This window comes from Marmota monax, unplaced genomic scaffold, assembly GCF_021218885.2.
Source record: "Marmota monax isolate L192 unplaced genomic scaffold, Marmota_monax_Labrador192_F-V1.1 WCK01_AAM20220418_F8-fsc00076, whole genome shotgun sequence".
NCBI classification, from domain to species: domain Eukaryota; kingdom Metazoa; phylum Chordata; class Mammalia; order Rodentia; family Sciuridae; genus Marmota; species Marmota monax.
The window spans coordinates 963008-984630 of record NW_026692843.1 but is presented as its reverse complement, the minus strand read 5'-3'; the positions used below and the strand labels follow the sequence as shown (position 1 = coordinate 984630).

The window sequence follows — 21623 nt, the reverse complement described above, 5'->3', positions numbered from 1 at the left end:
TTACTCAGCATTAAAAAAGAACAAAATCATGGCACTTGTAGGTAAATGGTTGGCGTTGGAGAAGATAATGCTAAGTGAAGTTAGCCAATCCCCAAAAAACAAATGCTGAATGTTTTCTCTGATCATCTTTGTATCTTGATTGTGGTAATGATTACAAAAAATTGACCTGTGACAAATTCCACAGAACTATACACACTGCACTTTTCTCTACCACTCTTAGTTAAATGGTGTTGGGGTTGACAATGGACAGATCAATAGGAGAAAGGCAAGGTTTATTTACACATGCTGCTGTATTTTCAGAAGGCTGATTTATAGCTTAGGCCATGTTTCTGACTGTGGCTGCTGGTTGTTGGGATGTTTATACAGTTTAAGGTAATGTTCACACCACTGTAGTGGAATAGGGGAAACAATAAGGATTTGTTGTTGTTGTGTTAGGGCAACTCTGTTTTTTAGCACAGTATTCTCTACTTGCCCAACTAGTTGTTGTAGTATCACAATGTTTATGTTGATGTAACCCTTATTTTACTTCATTGTGGTCCCAAAGTGCAAGAGTAGTAAGGCTAGAAATATGGGTATGATAAAGAGAAGCTGTAAAGTGCCTTCTGTAAGTAAAAAGGCAACATTTACCATGAGCACATAAGATAGGAGAAACACAGCATATAGAGGGTTCACTGCTATGTTTGGTTTCAGGCATCCACTGGAGTTCTTAAGACACTGATAAGGGATAAAATAATAAATTATGTAATGTTCCTTTCTCGACTCCCAATAGCTAAAGGATTCCAATCCTCTACACAAACTTCCAAACTTCCACTGAATTCTGACTAAAATTGGAATATCCACGGTAGGATCTGGTTGAAATGCTGCCTACCCCATTTATGTTGCCTCTTTCTCTGCTTTCACTTCCCCAAGCCCAAATTTCCACACCAAAATCTCACTACCTTCTGCTTGCTTTCTTCAAAACAGAGACTTTTGTTCTTGAAATTCTCCAAAACTACAAATGGTATAATTTTTTCCCTTCCACGAGTTTCTGGCTCCTTATTTTATCTCTGTAATTTCCTAACAATCCCTCAACCTTTTAAAATAATAGTGACTGCTTCAAAAGAGGACTAAACAAACCAAGACAGGGCATAGTACCCAGGAATTAACACAAAGAATACCTGTTTATTTTCTGTACAACCCTGGCCATGCCAACAAGTTCTCATTCCTAAATCACCAGTGTACAAAAATGACACCAGATGTTCCGTTTTTTCTATTTCCAAAGAAATCTTACATGATAGGATTACTTTTTATGTAGTTATTTGGGTCTAACACCTTATTGGGGACTGTGAACTCCTTTGATACCCTCCTTTTCAGGGAAGACAGGTTATGTAGCACAAAGAACACTTAACTAGAAGTCAGGAAGCCAGGGTTCCAGAGCAGAAGTGGCTCAATCAATGTCTGCAGGGTCATGCGGATACCAAGCTGAGCGGAGGGTGTGCTGCAGGCGTTCACAGCCAGCTTGTTTTGTATTCCAGCAGCTCCAAGTGCAGGACCTACTGTGTCTAAACAACTCCCTGTCCTTCACTGGTTTGTTTCCTTTACTTTCTGTGACACAGATTCCGCTTGTACTTTTGCTCTTAAATATCCTTCTCCTTTTTTGCTCCAATTCTGAATATGATATATTTGTTGCAAAGTCTCCTCTAACTCTATTCTACTAATTCTCCTGCTTCTTTGCCTTCCTTCGATGTTCACTCAGAATGGTCTGCATGCTACTCCAAAGGCTCAGACTTGTCATCTCCTCTTTACTCTCCCTTAGATGCCCCATAGCTCTCTGTGGCTCTGGCATCTATATTTCTAGCTTCTATTTTCCTACTACTTTCCAGGTCTATTTACTGACCAGCCTCCAAAATACTTTTTAAGGTGTTGATAACATTTTAAACATGTCTAAAACACAATTACTCATCTTCCTTTCATTACCCTAAATTATTTTTCCTCTATACGCTGCATCAAGAACTTAGAGGCTGCTGTCCTAAAAGCACTCTCTCTTCACTTGGGCCTTGTGTATGGCTGCAGATGCCTGACAGGCAACTAAAAGCAGGATAAAAGCTAAGCAATTCCTTCTTTAGATGGTCAGTTCAAACCCCACTTCGTATAAGCACATTTGCCCATACTATTAGCATTAGCCATCTTAGCTATCTTCTACTGTCCCAGTATTCATTTTCACACACATTTACCACACATTTTAACATCCCATCTCCCCAATTAAAATTGTAATTTCCTTGATTCAAGGCCCCTGTTGTAAACTTATAAATCTCCAAGACCTGTCCAAGTACTTCGCATAAGGCAAAGACACCCTGCCTCTTCCCTCATGGTATTATTGGTAACGGGTTCTGCCTGTATGATTAGCTAGTGGCTTTGAGTATTTATGGGTCTTAAGTACTTAGCATTTACTATTTCACTTAATACTGTTATTCTCTCACTTTGGAGAAAAGGAAATGGAATTAGAGTGGGGAAGTCACTTGTCTGAAGTCATCATGCTAAGAGGTAGCAGAGAGGATTAAATTCAAGCAGCATGATTGATTACACAACCTGTGATCATTTTTCTCCCTTATTGCTCAAGAATAATTTGTTTGCCAACTTACTTTGTCCTTTTTGTTCTGCTATGACAGAATACTGCCAATTTGGTAATTTAAATAAACAGAAATTCATTTCCCCAAAGTTCTGGAGGTTGGAGGGGCCAAGATCAAGGCGCTGACATCTTGTTGTGACATTCCACATCAGGTGATAGGGCAAGAGGGAGCAAGAGGAACAAAGTTTCACAAAGATGGCATTATTCATCCATGAGGGCAATGAACCCAAGACCTAAACATACCTCCTCAGGCCCCACCTCCCAGGGGATCAAGTTTCCAACAAATGAACTTTGGAAGTTAAATTCAAACCATGGCACCTACCAAGTTCTCTCTACCTGGATGCCAAACAAACAAACAACAACAACAAAAAACAGTGTTAACTTTGTTGATTAGTAACACTTGTCTCTGGATAGGGATCAAAATTAGCCCCAACTTGCAATTCTCTATTTTCCAGGCACCCGCTACCACAGCTAACTACACTTTAGCTCTGATTAAGTACCTCTGAGGCTCTAAACCTTCAGTGGCTCTCCACAACTCAAAATGATAAACCCCCAAATTCCTTAAAATGTACATTTCACTCCCCATTTGCTACAAAGCTCCCCCGCCTAAGCTTCCTAAATTCTAAAACCAGCTACCAGAGTCTGTCTTTGCTCAATGTTCCTACTCATCACTCTGTCCTCTGAACTCATGGCCAGCTGTGGACCCTTTAGGATTTGTTTCACATGTAAATGAATATGTAATTAGATAAAGTTATAAAATCTTCAGGAAAAGATAAAACTTCTTGAAGGTAGGGTGTTTTAGTCCTTCTTACATCTGTCGTGGACACAAAGCCTCATGTCTAGAATAATAGCTAACATTTACTAAAAAGCCAACTATAGACTGGGCACTCTTCTAAGAGCCTTAGAATATGAACTCATTCAATCTTCACAATAATCTTAGGGAGTGGGTAGTATGATTCTTTCCATTTTAGAGTCAGAAAACAGATCAAAGAGAGTAAAAAACTTGGCCAAGATTTTGCCACTAGAAAGTGACAGAGCCTGGGTTCAAACTCAGGCAGTCAGGCTACAGAATGCACATTCTTAACTATCATGCTACAGTCAGCATTCAATTATATATGGTAATGTATGCTCTGAAAACTATGAAGGACCATTACCACAATAAAACCAACAAATCTAAACAAAATAGCTAGCTTCCTGACATTAAGGAAGGGGCGGCAGCAGTGCACGCAGGTTGGGTTTTTAATCAGACCAGAGTTTCAACACAAGTTCTATCACTTTCTAGCTTTGGGAATTCACTTAAATCATTTCTGCAATCTGCATCTGCAAGATTAACTAGTACTTATTATATTATTTCTGAGAATTAAGTGAGATCAGAAGCAGGCAGAGAACCAGGAACATGTAGAGCACACATTACGTGGTCATTATGTTTGGCCCTAAAACAGATTCAAAACATGAAACCCACAAAACTTTACATTATTAGCCAACAATTATAAAACTATTCAACAGCAATCATGCGAACACATTCTATTCCTTTGTGACAATACACTGACATGACTTTACTAATTTTCTTAATACCACGAGCTTATAAAATAGTCAGATAACATTAATTATCTCTAATGTGAGATGAAGTTATAAAAGAGTTCTGCCTCTGGGCAAAAGAGACAAGCAGCAATACAAGAGCCTTTGATTTGTCAAAGCAAAAGCAAACGAAATATAAAAAGCAACCGTCAGCAGAGAGAAAACTTCCAAAGTACCACCTTTACTGAGAAACCCAGGGTACCCAAACGTGTGAGGATTTTTGAAAACCCGCCATATGATGACAGGGCTGAAGAGGACTGGGATGTTCAACATGTAAGTACCAATCCCGACACAGGGCTGCGGAGGAGTGAGCAGTTTGCGAGGGTCCAGAGCAGGGTTAAGTACAACGGGAGGCTTCGGGAAGCGGCTCCAGAAGGGGCTCCACCGAGCCCTGGGGTGCCCTTCCCTGCAGGACGGCCGGCCCAGCGTGCGACGCGGGCAGAGGGAATTCTCTCCCCGGCTGGCAGGTCCCTCCGACCCCGGGACCCTTCCACCCGGCGGGCGGGGCTGCGGAGGAGGCAGGAGACACCTGCCGGGAACCAGACCCGGCCTGTTTTTAGCGGGGTCAGTAGTCACGGGGAAAGCTGGGTTAGGGCACCTGAGAGTCAGAGACCAGTCTGGCTGCCTCTCACCAGTGGCCTGTGAGGGTCTCCTGCCCGGCCAGCGCTCCGACCCCACGCTAGGGATGGACCCCCGCCCCCTCCAACGCAAACGGAAGCCAGCTCCGCCCGAGCGCGGGGCGAGGTCGCGGTGGCCATCCGCCCCTGGGTGGCGGCTCTGAGGGGACCAGCGGTCCGAGCGAGGAGCGGGCCCTGGACCAGCTCCCAGCCTGTTAGAAGACCCCGACGACGACGACGTCGGGGACCACTGTCGTCCTGGGGGCCCAGGACGCTCGCCACGAACACACTTACCAGACCGCTGCTCCGCAGCAGCCGAACAGCTGAGCCCTCCATCGCCGCCGCAGGCCAGAACGCTTGGCAGGCTGGGTTCTGCGCTTCTAGCCTCGCACCCGCACCCGGGGGCGGGCCGAGACGGGCCCCGCCCCTCACACACCCCCCGGAGACGACTCCCCTTCGTGCCTACGGAACCCTAAGAGAGACAAACGGTGCCCTCCTCCGCTTGCGCCCTGCGCCTTACTCACGCGAGACTTGGGCAAGGCAGGGGGCGGGAAGGGATCGGAGACACAACAAACATGGCGGCGGCGACGGTGACGAAGACGGCGGCGGCGGCGACGTTGAACAAGGCGGTGGGGGTTACCCGGTGTGGTTGTCAAGAGGTAAGTAGCAGTCTCCCGGATTGGAAAACAGCGCCCCGGATGAGCAGGGCGCATAGAAAGAGGGGGCAGAAGAGGACAGCCGGGTTCACCGCGGGCCGGCTGACCCGGCCCGAGCCTCGCCCCCAGCGGAGGGTCGTGCGTGGCCCGTCGGAGGACAGGGTCAGGAGCCGGGTCCTTCCTGGCCCCAGCGCGTGCGGCGGCAGTGTGGGCCGCCGGAGCCCCGGGGCAGCGGTGCCTGCGCGTGGGCGCCGTCGGGCCGGAGCGCGGAGGCTCCGGGGTGCGGAGGCTGCTCCGGGCTCTGACAGGTAGCTGCGCTGGGGGCGCCCGGCGGTTTGCGTCTTCACCGGGTTCCAGGGGCCGGGGTCAGCCCCGGCGCGGGTCTCCTAGGTGTTTCGAACCCTGGTGAGGATGTCCTTCCGAATCCTGGCGAGGATACAGTCCCGACGCCGGTTCGGGGCTGCTGTTTAGGGCAGGGACATTTAAAACCTCCGTCCTTTATTTCACGATCCTGCCGGGATCCGTTTCTACTGCACGTGCACTCTAAATTTGGGGAACTTGTGAGCTTTCCGGAGGACGTTGAACTATTGAGGAACTATTCAGGTTCATTCCGGGTGTAGGTCTCTGATGAACTGGAATGCGAGTAGCCACCCCAGGCATCTAGTAAGTGTTCCATAACCGTGGATCTGAAGTTTAGTCGGTTCTAGCTGCCAGTAACCACGTGGCCCTTTTAGTGACCCGGTAAAGTGATCGGAACCCGAAAGAGGAGTGACCGTCCGGAGAAGTCATGAAGACATCTCGGATTGTGAGATATCAGGAAATAAAGTTTAGAAAAAGCAAAATTAATTTAAAACAATGTTTTAAACATCTGGACTAACAATTAAATTAAGAGTTCCATCGATTTTGATTTATATCTGTTTTTGAAAAAAACAGCTAGAGATCAATATATTCTTGGGAGTTCCTTAGAGTGAATTGAGATGTTTGGTGTTCTTTCCCCCGGTGGTCCGAGTGTTTCCCAGAAAAACCTGATTATTTTGTATTGGTATAGAGAGGATAATGAAGATGAGGATCGGATGGGATTAGATGTTCTTTTGTTGGGCATATGGTAGTTCTGTTTTGTTTTTGTTTGTGTTTCTTTACATCCTTTCCTACAAATATTTCCCTAATTATAGGGCTAATACATTGTTGTTGGGCAACTACAGCTATTCCCCAGGACTAAGCCTGACCCTTGTACAAGTATACTGTGAACAAATGAAATTAATATCATAAATTTAGAAAAACATTTACAAATTTCCCAGAACTAAAATCTTGAGAAGTCACCAGTGCGTGTGAAGAGGAGGCAATAGTCACATATTGCATGTTATTCTTTGGTGATTCTATGGTGGTTTTGCAGAAGTGAGACTGTTGGTTTGTTCTTAGATTGTCACCTTCATTCTGTGTTCAGCTAATGGTAAGATTGGCACAAGTTTCTTAATTAGTTTATTAAACCTGTAGATGCTAATGTGATTTTGATTTGTGGTGTGCTTTTTTTCTTTTTTTCTTTTTTTCCACAGACCTCTGTATGGCTTTTGAATTTTAGTTGAAATTCCCTCCATGGCCTTTTGGAGTCCCTTGGTGTGTCTCCAGAATAAATTTCAAATACTCTACATTTCATCAATGTTGGAGTGGCAAGAAAAAGGTGGAACTGATTTGGGGTGAAAAGGTTAGATTGTATAACACTTCTTTTGGATTTCAACATGGTTTTAGTTATGTTTTACTTTTATATTATATTTTCTGGTTTCTTAAAGCCTCCTCGTAAGGTCCCTTTTTGCCTTCAAAGAGTTTTTTGACATTTATGAAATGAGGAATTGTGTTCTAATTCTTTATGAAGGCCCGTGTTACTATATACAAGCCAAGCCTCCCTTATCAGCCTTCTCAATTACTATGAATTCTATTGGAGAGTAAATCTTTCAGTGATCATAATTATTATACTGTAGAAGTAAACACATCTGTTGAACTATAATCACTTTACACATATAGACCTAAAAGTCCAAATGAAGTATTATATATTAGTTGCTAAGTATTCTTCTTTATGTTTAGTAACCCTTAAACACTTCTCAAAAAAATGCTAGATGGATGAAATATATCTTATTGTGCCCTAATCATGATCTCAAAATTCTCCCACAATTTGTGGGGAGGACAGGTTAAAGAGCCTCTTCTGGTATTTATATTCTCTCTGTTTCAGTTGTGTTTGCCTTTTAATTCACATCTTGATACCTCTGTTTTAAATAATTAACCCCCAGTTAAGAGGAACTGTGTATGCATGCATACATATGTATGTACATGTATTCATCATCAACTTCTCATTTCTGAGACTGAAGATGAAAGGTAAAGAATTTCGTACAAGATAAATCCTTTATCAGAGGCCAAAGAAGGTTGGAGAATAGTTTAAATTACCTGCTTGAAGGTAAAGAATTTGTCATGTTCTTTTGGGATATCAAAACTTAACTCTTGGATATCTTTTTTTCCTCAACTGACTTGGGCAACCTCTGTTTTGTAAAAGCATTTATTTTTGAGACTTGAATGGATAATTTGCTGGACACTATTGTCACAAAAATAATTTGTGTATGCTATAGCCAGCTTCTCTACATACATACGTATATCCGAGGGAATTCCATACTAGATTCAACTTACCTTTTTTTTTTTCTTTTGTGGTGCTCGGGGTCTAACCCAGGGCCTCTTGCATGCTAGGCAAATACTCTACCACTGAGCCACATCCCCAATCCATCTCAGCTTAAGTTCAATCAGAGTAATCACAGGAAGGCCTCAGGAGTTATACTAAATCATAAGGTATGATAATCAAAGGTTTGAAATACATATTTTCTTTGGTTGATATATTTATTTATCTGTTTTAGTTCAGGCTGTTATAACAAATTGCCATTGACTTGGTAGTTTAAACAAACATTTCTCATAATTCTGGGGGTTGGGAAGTTTAATCTCAAGGTACTAGTGAGTCCAGTGACCAGGTACAGGCCTGCTGTCTAGTTATATTCTCACAGGGCAGAAAGCAGAGGGGAAGCGCCATGTTTCTTCTTCTAACGCACTAATCCCATTCAAAGGGCTTCACCCTCACAGCCTCATTATCCCTCAAAGACCATCATTTTGAGGGTTAGAATTTCAACACATGGATTTTAGGTGATATAAACAATATCATTTAGCAGAAACAGTAGATCTGGCTTGGGATAACCCACCTAATTCTATAATATTGGAGAATACTTAGTATGTTTCTTTTTCTGATGACATGATTTTACATACTAAAGTTTTGTTTAAGTAACTTTTTGGCAACAAACTCCAAGGTTTGTTGGAATGATACCATTGAAAAAAATTATACTTTGCTGACTTCTTTTTTTGGGGGGGTGGGTGTTACCAGGGATTTAACTCAGGGGCACTCAACCACTGAGCCACATCCCCAGTCCTATTTTGTATTTCATTTAGAGACAGGATCTCACTGAGTTGTCTAGTGCCTTGCTTTTGCTGAGGCTGGGTTTGAACTCCCGATCCTCCTGCCTTAGCCTCCCAAGCTGCTGGGACTACAGGTGCCCATTACCATGCCTGGCTGATTTCTGGTATACACACTCATCCCTCAGTCATCCCTTGGGGGATTAGTTCAAAGATCCCTTGTGAATACCAAAATCTGAGAATGTTCAAGTCCCTTATATAAAATGGAGTAGTATATCCTCAGGTGATTCTCCTGCCTCAGCTTGAGGCTGGCATTACAGGCAAGCATCACTGTGCTCACCTATCCAAGTCATCTCTAGATTATTTTTACCTAATACAATGTAAATGGTTGTTAGACTGTATTGTTTAAGGAATAACAACAACAAGAAAAAAGTCAGTACACACTCAGTTCAAATGCCATTTTTCATCTGCCTTGGTTGAATCCTTAGATGCAGCATTTGTATTATATTGGCACAGATTTTTCAATTTATCGGTGCCTTACCACTACCTCTAGGTATCAATTAATTTGTGGAGTTTTTAGATTAAACTTTCAGTCCTGAGCTGATGATTATTAAGAACAGGAAGATGGTTTGGATAGAAAATCTGTATTAACAGGAAGTCTGTAGTTTCAGAATTTTTGTTTTCCACATATTGTGCTTATAAATATTAACCTGAGATGGTGAAAGGTGTGTGTGAGCTAAAGATTCCACTAACATTTAGACACCTTTCAAGAATCTGTTCCCCTGCCTAGAGCTCTGCAAGCACATGTCATGTCTCTTGTCCACAGATATGTGTAATACAGATGATGATACAGGTCAGGTGTACACCTAGATGCTGAAGAATGATAATGACACCAAATTTTTAAACCATGGCAGGATGTCTAAGGTTATAAGCCATATTAGTAGGTTTAAAATTGTAATTTAAGAAGAGCTTGTCTTAATGTTTAGAATGTTATCTTCCCTTATTCTTTGGCATCTTTTTTTAAGTCCATCATGCATAATTGAAAGCAGCTTGCAGTTTATGGTAGGGAGCACTGTGAAATGTATAATGTGACACTGTGATGATAGCTAAGACTGTCAAAATATGTCAGCCATCCTCTGTATTTAGGCTCATTTATGTTCTTAAACTTGAGATACATGTATAAAAATATCACTCTTTTCTGCTTGCTTACTGGCAATTTTAACATGTTTTCACTCGATTGTCACATGTTGTTCTATAATGGTGTTATGCTTTCTAATCAAGATTTAGTGAAATTTAGTTTGCTTATTGAAGCCTATCAAAGTACATTCAGATATTTTTAGAGGAAAATATATCAGCTTTCATATGAACTGTATACTAAGTTATAATGTAAATACTGGGATTTCCTTTTTAATGAAATCTCGTATAATTAGAACTCAGATGATCAATAGGGCTTTACAGCTTGAAAAATCATTTCTTAGATCTTATTATTGATCATTTTCATTGATTGGGGCAGACCCTAGCTCACATTCCCTAACCAAAAGGCAAAATTTAAAGGACAAATAATCAGCAAATCATCAATAGTCACAAAACAAATAGTAATACAATGACAGAGAACTGGTTCAAGTAAACATGATAATATAGAAAAAAATTGAAACTTCAAAAGTCAACAATAATCTATAAGATTGATAAAGTTGAGCCAGATTAAAGCAAGTGATTTAAAAGTAAAATAATAAGAGGTGAGGGAAATTATAGATGGACTTAGGAAATTGCAAATGGGGATATGTGAATTAATGAGATTGAAGTGGTTTATATTTGTTTCATTGAACTAAGGAATAGATAGATGCTCAGTATATTCTCCAACCAAGTTGATAAATGAAAGAAGGGGAAAAACTTTGAGACAGAGAGGAGTTTCTTAATCCAAGTATAATTACTTTTTGCTGTAAAAATAATTATTATAAAATAATTAACTGTTGTCTGAGAACTTACCATATTTTGTACATATTGTGATACTTTATGCATATTTAACTATAAAACTGAAGATAGTACTCAAGTTGGTTTTATTATTCCAATTTACAAAATAGGAAATTAAAGCTATGAGTGGTCCCTTCCTGTTCAGAGTCTAAAGTCTAAGTCAGAGTTTGACTTAGTACCAAAATATTCTCTTCATCCCCAGAATAGAGTTTCAGTAGGCTCATTTTTCTAGAAAACAGTGAAAAGGCATAGTCACAATAGTAACTTTAAAATCTCTGGGAAACTTCTAAAAAAGGAGTTAAGAACTATTCACAAATGTTGCATTGAGAAAGAATTCAGGGGCCTGGGGTTGTGGTTCAGAGGTAGAGCACTCGCCTAGCAGGCGTGAGGCACTGGGTTCAGTTCTCAGCACCACATAAAAATAAGATATTCTGTCCACCTATAACTAAAAAACTAAAAAAAAAAAAAAAAAAGCAGTCACCTACAGGTCCTTAATGTATTCGAGTAAAGAACAAATTAGATGAAAGAGAAAGGAAGAAAAGAAATATGAAAATAAAATATATCAGTCTGAGACCAGTAAACATTAGGGAAAATTAGAATAGCCACATTCTTTCATTAGTTCCTGAGTATATCACTGCATTGTTGTAAAGTATGGTAATCTGTAGTAATGTCATAGTCTAGGGTTGGTCTATTTCCAGTTAAGTCAAAGTGTAAAAGTTTTAATTCTTGTGAGGTTGGGCAAGTTTTTGTAAATTGGGAAATATACTTTTGTGAAACCCCCTCATTTCTCATCCCCATAGTTCTGCCATTTAAAAAACTTAGGCTGAAAAGGATCAAGAATATACAGTCATTCTCAAAAAAGAAAAACAAAACTGTTGGTCTTAAAGGATAACAACACTTAATAAGACTGAATAGTGTGGCATTCATAGACACAGACAGGATAGTGGAGCAGAATTGAAAATTCAGAAATAGAGCACATTCAGAAATAACCACCTGATGATTCTGGAGCCTGGTGGAGAAAGGCTGGCCTGTTAAATGCAGGTTGCTGGGATGTTGAATATCTTCTTGGAAAAAAAATAAGTTTTGACTCTTATTGCATGTAAGACTAAATCCTGGATAAAAATAAAAGAAAAATGCTAAAGCTTTTAGAAGGAAATATAGGATAACATCTTCAAGTAAAATGAAGACAAGGATTTCTTGAATAGGGCACAAACCTCTCTAAAAGTAAAGGGAAAGAATGAGTAAATGGGACTGTATTAAGAACTTCTGGCCAGGCATGGTGGTGCACACCTGTAATCCCAGCAGTTCGAGAAGCTGAGGCAGGAGGATCGTGAGTTTAAAGCCAGCCTCAGCAATTTAGAGAGGCACTAAGCAACTCAGTGAGACCCTGTCTCTAAATAAAATACAGAATAGGTCTGGGGATGTGGCTCAGTGGTTGAGTGCCTCCGAGTTCAATCCCTAGTACCCCAAAACAAACAAACAAATAAATAAAAGGGCTGGGATTGTGGCTCAGTGTTCGAGCACCCCTGGGTTCACTCTCACCAAAAAAAAAAAAAGGACCTCTGTTTATCAGAAGTTACTATTAACTAGTTGAAAGCACAAAATAGGAAAAAGATAAAGAATTCTTACATATTAATTAGAACAAAACAGACAGCTGTAGAAAAAAAGGATCAAAAGACTTGAACAGACAGTATCCCAAAGAGGGTATCTAAATGGCTAGTTAACATATTAAAAATATATTACTTCACTAATCGTCAAGAAACATAAAACTAGTGTAAAACCACCACACATTCACCACAATGGCTAATATGAAAAAAGGTAAAAATTAGACAAGTGCTGGCAAGAGCAGAACTCTTGGCCACTGTTGTGGCAGTGTAATTGGTAAAATCACCTTGAAAAACTATTTGGCACTAACTAACCCTGAATATATACATACCCTTTGACACAGAAATTCCATTTCATTTCTATATTATAGTCAATTCAGTATATAAATATACCTTTTCTTAAATCTATTTAATGAGTAATTTTCCATCTAAAAAAGTTTTCATCTTTAATTGCCAGTTGTAGGCATCTAAAATTCATTACTCTTTGGCATATTGCTTAACTCTTTCTTGAAGCATAGCATAAACACAGAAAAGTATATAATTCAGAAGTCTTGAGCTAATCAGTTGTCACAAAATGAAAACACATCCATGAAATCAACACCAAAATGAAGAGACAGAAGGCTGCCTGCTTCCTGGAAGCTGCCCTTGTGCTACCGTCTGCCCTATTGGGGGTCACAGGGGTCTGACTTTTGGCACTGCAGTTCAGCTTGGTCCGCTCTTCAACTGGATGTAAATGCAGTCCTGCCCTACAAACCCTGGTGGGCTTCTGTAACTCCACATTCTGATTGTTAGATCTGTGTAGTTGCATGCAGCTCAAGTTTGCTCCTTTCCCTGCAGCCCATTGTGTGGCCATGCCACAACTAATGTATTGTACTGTTTTGGGGTCATTTGGGTAATTTTTTGCACTTGGCTGTTGTGAATAAAGTTTCTCTGTTTTCTGTCTTTGTAATTTCTTTCCATCCTCTGTGATGAAATTTGAATTCCAGTTACTTAATTATTAAATATGTTTATTTTTCACCGTTTTCAGATAACCAGTAAGATTATATGAGATATTGGAAAGCAAGCACCATATTTTCTGTTGCTTTGTACAGTATCTTGCACAAAATAGTTTTTGTCACTGTTGTTTTATTTTGTACTGGATCTCCCTAAATAATGTAAAATTATTTCAGTTTTTTCCCCATCTCTAGGTATAAGAAACTATAAACGTAAGGAGGAAAAAAAAGCAAAGATGGGTGAAAAGAAACCAGAACCTTTGGACTTCGTGAAAGATTTTCAGGAATACCTGACTCAGCAGACCCATCATGTGAACATGATTTCTGGATCGGTTAGTGGGGATAAAGAAGCAGAAGCTCTTCAGGGAGGTAGACTCTTCTTAATACTATTCGTCACTTTTATAAATGTATCAATGTTTGTGTGTAGCTATCCATACTATGAAAACTAGTATTTACTAATGTAGATCATTCCACTTTTTTAAAGAAAGATATAGGACTTTTTTCTCCCCTTTAAGTGTGTCAGATTCTCAGATTTTTGCTAAGGGAGAATGACTCAACATGGGGTTCTAAAACCCAGCCTGTCTTTTAGGTTCTGTTAGCTAACAATAGACTCAAGGAAACCAGAAGAAAGCAAAACATCAACTTCACCACCCAGAGAATTCAGCCATCAGGAAGTATGGATTAGACCTGAGTCTCCAAAGGGTTTTCTGTTCTCTCTGAAAATGAAGAAAGGGCTGAACATGTTTACATGTTTAAGAGGAGAAACTAGAATAGGAAAAGCAGCAACCTACTGAGCCTGGTAGAAGTAAACTTTCTCCAGTTTATAGACCACAGAGACTGGAATATATTTCCAAGCATAGCTCAGGGTCAGCAAACTATAGCCTATAGGCCTTATCAGTACTGCTGCTTTTGTGTGGCCTACAAGCTTAAGAAAGATTTTTATTTGCTGGTGAGGTGGTACATGCCTGTAATCCCATCAGCATGGGAGGCTAAGGCAGGAAAATTGCAATTCAAAGCCAGCCTCAGCAACTTAGCGAGGCCCTAAGCAACTTAGACCCTGTCTCAAAATAAAAAATAAAAAGCGACTGGGAATGTGGCTTAGCAGTTAAGCACCCCTGGGTTCAATCCCCAGTACTCCCCCGCAAAAAGAAAGGTTTTTAAATAATGTCATTACACATGAAAATTATATGAAATTTTAACTTCAGTGTCCATAAATAAAGTTTTATTGGAATATGTACATATATTTCCATATTGTCTATAGTTGCTTTTGTGCTCCAACAACAGAGATGAGTAGTTGTGATAGAGACAAAGCCCACAAACTCTAAAGTGTTTACTATTTCACCCCTATAGGAAGTTTGCTGACCTCTGACCTAGGCGGTCAAATCCAAGGACTGGCAGCATGGATCAAGCATCACCTGGGAGCTTGTTAGAAATGTAAAATGCAGACAGCTGTGGTGGTGCACACCTGTAATTCCAGTGACTTGGGAGGTTGAGGCAGGAGGATTCGTGAGTTCAAAGTCAGCCTCAGCAACTTACAAGGCCCTAAGCAATTTAGTGAGACCCTGTCTCAAAATAAAACATTAAGAGGGCCAGGGATACGGCTCAGTGGTTAAATTTCTGGTACCAAGTGGTTCAATCCCTGGTACAAAAAAGAGAGAGAGAGAGAGAGAGAGAAATGAAAAGAAAAGAAATGTAAAATGCCAGACCCCACCCCAGATCTAGTTAGTCAGTTTATTTTAATTATTCATGCATACATCAAAATGTGAGTGTTCCTAGCTATGGAAAGCAGTGGGAACAAGGGAGATACCGAGCCTGGTCCCTCAGCACACTGGCTCCAACCTGCACAATCACTTAATTTCTGGTGAAGGGTAGAAGTAACAGTGGAGCAGGGCTTGAGTAGTGCATGCCAGTACCACTCCATCCTGGGATGGAGTGGAAGTTCTTTTCCCAGGACACTGTAGGAATATAAATTTTCCCTTCTGAATCTAGTGTGTACAGATTCCTATATTGACATTGAAGAAGCCAAGTTTGTAGTCCCCAAAGTTTGCTGGTTTTCCTGATTATGAGTACCTGCCCCTTTATACAGTTTCCTTTATACAAAGAAGTAGTCCACTTAGATTGAAAGCAAACACCCATGCATCTTTTAGCTCTGAATTTCTTTTTTCCTCACATTCAGTGGTATCAGATAAAATATTTTCCTTTATGTGCTAAATTAGAATTTTAAGATCCTGAATATAACCCAGAATGTGGGCTATATATATAAACTGAGTGGTATGGTGGAAAACTCATTAATTGCTTTAGATTAAAACAAATAGTTTTAGAGATTATTATGAATGCTAATTATTATTGTAGGAATGACTAGCATCCTAAATGCTTGTGTGAACTCTGTCATCAATCTTAAGGGAGTCTCTTGGATCTCTTTATCTCTTCTTGAAAAGCATGTTGAGAACTGACTTATTTAACTTTTGTTTATAATTTGAGGTCTCCCTATAAAATTTTCTCAGAATATAATGCTTTTATACAAAATTAGCCTCAGTTTGAAAAAAATCTGTGTTATTTTACAGATTTAACTTGTAGGAAGTGAACTTTCAATTTATGAAAGATTTTCAACCACTTGAGACTAAAGTGCTAAATTGAGTTGATTCTGAGATGCATAATTTCTTTTGCTATACTTTGTTTATAGCTGGAACAGATGGTGATCAAAATGGACTTGATCACCCATCTGTTGAAGTTTCCCTGGATGAAAACTCAGGAATGTTAGTAGACGGGTTTGAAAGGACCTTTGATGGGAAGCTCAAGTGTCGGTACTGCAATTATGCCAGCAAAGGAACAGCACGGCTTATCGAACATATTAGAATCCACACAGGTAATGGAGAAACAGCTGTTGAAGGGGGGCTAAGGAGCCCAGGTCTGTCCATCATATAAAAAGCACCGATTGTTCACAAATGAAGGTTTGTAAGGTTTGAATCAATGGAGAAGTTATTCCATTTTCTTACAAAGCAATAGCTTAATGGCATACAAAGAGTGGGAAGTGAGGCCCCTTTTTAATTCATCTCCCTTCTCAGGCATTTTACTGGTTGAACTACATAATCTGTCAACATCCGTCTGTTTTTAAGGTTGAGGAGGTTAATGCTAAAGGCAGTATGGAATGTTGAATTGTTTTTATCTTACTCTCACTAGTACAGTTCAGGTGCACCTGGTCTCACCTTCACCATATCTGAACAACCTTCCTAACTATACCCTACCCCGCTTCAAGACCAGGCCAGTTGTCCTGCCTTTGTGTTCCATGGCATTCTGTGCTCATCCATCACATCATTTTGGTGACTTGAAAAGCCTGTGAAGACAGGGATTGTGATAGGGCCATTCTTGTACCCCAAAACTAGCATAGCATCTGGCACATAGTAGGTCTCGATACTAGTTAGGTGAATGGCTCCAAATCTTTCATTCCAATGTTTATTCTGCGTACTTGGGGAGTCTTCAGCTAACAGCATAAACTAAAATCGTGCCTTCTGGGAACTAAAGAGTAGGAAGGTAGAAGAAAAGTGCTGGCAGTTTTGAAGGGATAATTTGCATAACTCATACTTGGACTAGCAAGCTCATTTTGATTTTGAACTTTTTATTTTATATAAGGACTTTTAAAAAAAAAGTGGTTTTTTTTTGTATTTTTCCCCCTGAAGAAAGGGTATGCATAAATGTGTATATCTATGAATATAGATATATAATTGTTTATGTATGGTCATGTGCTTGAATATATTTCTCTGAGGCATACTATTGATAAAATCATGTAGCAAATATTATTGTCATTTGGGCTATTTCTTCTTTCCCCAAATGCCAGTTAAAGCTATAACTATATTGACTAATAGAATTTAAATGTATATTTCAAATTGTTGCAGATGAGTTCTTAGGTTTTATTTCAACTTGCAGGTTTCTTTACAGACTTTAATAATCTTTTATGCAAATGTGAATTTCTTAAAAACATTATATTTTCGACCAATTCCCAAATCCAATGAATGGACAAACATGGAACTTTCCATAAATGAGCTACTCTTGCAGTTTCTCCCCCATTTTTCCTTTTAAACAGGTGAGAAACCACATAGATGTCACTTGTGTCCATTTGCATCTGCTTATGAGCGTCATCTGGAAGCCCACATGCGTTCCCATACCGGAGAAAAACCATACAAATGTGAATTATGTTCCTTCCGCTGCAGTGATCGAAGTAACCTGTCTCATCATCGAAGGCGCAAGCATAAAATGGTACCAATTAAAGGTACTAGGTCTTCCTTAAGCAGCAAGAAAATGTGGGGGGTTTTACAGAAGAAAACAAGCAATCTGGGGTATAGCAGAAGAGCACTAATCAACTTAAGTCCACCTTCCATGGTGGTTCAGAAACCAGACTACCTTAATGATTTTACCCATGAAATCCCAAGTATCCAGACTGACTCCTATGAAAGTATAGCAAAAACAACACCAACTGGTGGCTTACCGAGGGATCCCCAAGAACTCATGGTTGACAACCCTTTAAATCAGCTCTCAACTCTAGCAGGACAGTTGTCCAGTTTGCCACCTGAAAACCCAAACCCTGCATCCCCTGATGTCGTTCCCTGCCCAGATGAAAAGCCTTTCATGATTCAGCAGCCCTCTGCCCAAGCGGTGGTTTCTGCTGTATCAGCAAGTATTCCTCAGAGCTCCTCTCCCACAAGCCCTGAACCTCGGCCATCACATAGTCAGAGGAACTATAGTCCAGTGGCAGGTCCAAGCAGTGAACCAAGTGCCCACACTAGTACTCCCAGCATAGGAAACAGCCAGCCAAGCACTCCAGCCCCAACCCTGCCGGTCCAGGATCCTCAGCTTCTGCACCACTGCCAGCACTGTGACATGTACTTTGCAGACAATATCCTTTACACTATTCACATGGGGTGTCATGGGTATGAAAATCCTTTCCAGTGTAATATATGTGGATGCAAATGTAAAAACAAGTATGATTTCGCCTGTCATTTTGCAAGAGGGCAACATAACCAACACTGAAAACAATCACTATGTTTTACTTGGTTTGGCCTTCTGGGGGTTGTAGTTTTTTTTTTTTTTTTTTTGTTATCCCTAATGAGGTGTCTGCTAATTTAAAGTTTATGCATTATATTTATAGAATATAAATTTGACAGTGGAAAATTTTTTTCATAAAAGTTTAGTCAGGGTCATTTATGTATTAGAATAGTTATTGATATCTGTTTTTCCCTTTCATTTATACATGTGAGAATTGGAGTACAATCATAATTTTAACAGGTGTTCTTTTACATTTCCCACATTTATGGTCCATAGAGACTTGAAGGCTTATCCCATACTCTTGCTATTTCTGTATATACAGTATAGCCAGATGTTACTTCTGCCATATTTCAAAATGGTAGAGTAAATTATTTTCTCTTACAAAATCTGTTACAACCTATTTCAGTGTTTGTAGAGAAATTGGCCTTTAAAATTATTCTTAATTAAAGTACTATTTAGTTCACATATCTTAAGTTGAATTAGTAGTTTGATTTCAACTGATAATAGTAAACCTTTTTTTTTCTACAAGGGAAAATGTAAAACAATTATTTTAAAATTAAAGTTATAAAAATAGGTCAAAGTTCTGAAAAGAAGTAAAACTCAAGATTTTAAATTGAAAATTGTGTTTAATATTTAAAATAACCTGTTTATTTCATGTCTACTTTAAACATGTCAGTTTTCCATTGGATTTTTTTCTAATAGTTGGCAGTTTGTTTTTAAAAACCACTAGATGCCATTTTCTTTTCATTTTGAACTTCTCATTTAAATTCTTCCTTCTGATGTTTAGTGTCAGGTGAAGTTGGTATGGTGAGAATCTGTTTCTTCCTATTCCTTTGATGACCAAAGAGGTACAGTGGAAGTCATTCATCTTATTATTAAGATGCAGTCCTTCAAAAAAATCTCCAAAGTTTCCTTTTCCTGCCTTCTATCCATTTATTGCCCATAATATCCAAGAAAAGGTGGGTATAGAAACACATGGGGAAATGTGATAGTAAAGTAATACTTAATAAAAATAAGAATTTGTATCCAGAAGAGATCCTGGTCTTCTCTTCAGAGTTGGCCATTTAAAATATTTTCTGTGAATTCAAACTGTAATATTTACTTGCAGTTTTACCAGTCTTCATGTACAGTGACAATACCATATGGAAACTGATTGAATTGTCCCCTTAATAGAAAAGGATAAAGGTGTAAAAATGGATATAAAATTCATTTAAACATGCCATTTAATTTATTTATACAAGTAAGGCTTGTTAAATAGAGTAATTCATTTTGAACAGGAGGCTATTGTTTTTATATTGTGTAATAACTAGCTTACTCCAAAGAGAGTTTGGTCAAACAATAAAATATATTGTTACTAACTTGGTTTCTGTGTATTTTGCAAAAAATTTATTTTTAACTTGGTTCATATCTTGAAAATAAACATAATTGGATTCTTAAAGAAAATATGCTATTAAGCATTTGTTAAACAAAAAAGCATCCTTACTCTTATAATAAATAAAAGGGAAATATTGATAGTATCTGCTAAGCCCCAAGTGCCAAGTTAAAAGAGCCCTCTGCCTCCCTGCAGTGCTTGAAAGCCATTAGAATGAGTGCTTGTGGTTGAGTAGCCAATCTAGGCTAATCTCCACTGCCTTGTTTAAAGCACAGCTTCAAGGACACTTTCTCCAAACTGGAACTCTCTTGCTGTCAAATCTTGTGACCTTAAGTTCTGATTTCACTCCTGCTTGAATCACCACTGCTTAGATCAGTTTTAGTGCAGTTTCCAAATGTGTAACTTGGCTTTAGTATTTATCATTTGTCAGAAAGAAACAAGTTGTCATTTGGAAACTTTTGCAATTTTATTTGTTTTCTATGTTATTCTTCAAATAAAAGCAATAGCCCAAAACAGAAAACAGAAATTTTCATTAAACAAAGAGGGGTAACTCTTCTGAAAACAAGCTTATTAATTGTAGATTATGGGCCAAATAGTGACAAATACATTTTTTTCTAACAACTAAAGATGGATGTTTTAAAGGTACATTTTAATTTAAATGGAAAATATTTTTCATAATTACAAACTAGAATGTAAAATTATAATTTTCCTACCACTTAAAAGAGCACAGTTGGTATTCCAAAGGTGTTGATGCTTCAAAGCTACAATTCTTTCTAAATGCACTAAAATTTTTGAAGCAAATCTACCTTAGAAACTTTTTTGGAATTGTACTTTTTAAAAGATTTAGTATTTTATTTAAACTTCCTGAGTTGAATTGTGTATTTGGAAAGATGTTAGAATCTTCCCTTAAATGTTCATTTCATTTTATTTTTAATCAAATATTTTATAGAAATGAGTTAGGAAGAGTTTAACATGCACTATTTATAGTACTTTGCCATTAACAGGCAATGTTCTGAAACTAAATTTATTTTTGTTCAGTGAACATGAGTTTAGATCTTTAAAGTTTGTAGATAATTTATCTCCACTAATATTTTTTTAAGAAACTGTGAAGAGATTAACAGGGAATAATTTTATTTCAGATTTTACTAATGTAGTATGTAGCTGCAACTTCTTGAAAATCAAGTAAAGGCTAGCTAGACTTTTACTTTGAAAAAACTCCATTCAGTATTTTTTGTGCTGTTTCGTTTTAGAAAAAAATATTTGCCCTTCATCTGCAGAATTGATTGACAAATGGAATATTACTAAAAATAAAGAGAGAGAAACCTAATTTTAAGTTCTACAAAATTATTTATCAAATGAGCGTGTTGTTAAAATTTTTTTAATTCCCTGCTAAAGACTTTTTCTTTAATCTTCGAGGGTATATACTTTCTACAACTTGTTTTTGTTAATATGTACTTTGATGTAAAGAACATATTTTGTATGCAAAGCATAAATCTTGCATTATAGTTGTAAAATACATTATATTCTTTAGGAATCCAGGAAACAGTTTAATGCTGAAATAATTATATCTAGTATGTAGTTTAAATGGTGAATGAAGCTTTGCTTTTGTAATATATGAATAAAAAAATAACACTTTCTAATGACCTTGATTTTTCTTTTTTGAAAACTAGGAATAAATTAGTTTTTTAGTAATTTTCTGGTATGTAAAATGTTAAGTTAATAAAAGAAAAAGATTTTATGGGTACTC

At 38.6% G+C, this 21623-nt stretch overlaps 2 protein-coding genes across 8 annotated transcripts in view; one reads left to right on the top strand and one right to left on the bottom strand.

The window, feature by feature from the left end:
• Acadsb (acyl-CoA dehydrogenase short/branched chain) overlaps window positions 1–5253 on the bottom strand; it is a 40974-nt gene extending 35721 nt beyond the window's left edge. For both annotated transcript variants that reach the window (XM_046448797.2, XM_046448798.2), the window contains exon 1: window positions 5098–5253. In XM_046448797.2, coding sequence (XP_046304753.1) covers window positions 5098–5139 — 42 coding nt within the window. In that variant the 5' untranslated portion in view covers window positions 5140–5253. The remainder of the gene's footprint in view (window positions 1–5097) is intronic.
• Window positions 5254–5333: 80 nt separating this feature from the next.
• Window positions 5334–21519, top strand: Ikzf5 (IKAROS family zinc finger 5). Of its 6 annotated transcripts, none has more exons than XM_046448804.2 (6): window positions 5334–5462; window positions 7013–7161; window positions 8173–8288; window positions 13660–13833; window positions 16148–16330; window positions 17546–21519. In XM_046448804.2, exons 4-6 carry the CDS (start codon window positions 13701–13703, stop codon window positions 18487–18489), a joined length of 1260 nt encoding a protein of 419 aa, XP_046304760.1. In that variant the 5' UTR covers window positions 5334–5462; window positions 7013–7161; window positions 8173–8288; window positions 13660–13700; the 3' UTR covers window positions 18490–21519. The 6 variants fall into 6 exon arrangements, with proteins under 6 accessions (XP_046304760.1, XP_046304759.1, XP_046304757.1 ...); XM_046448803.2 differs by having other exon boundaries at window positions 13642–13833; XM_046448801.2 differs by lacking the exon at window positions 8173–8288.
• The last annotated feature ends 104 nt before the right edge of the window (window positions 21520–21623 follow it).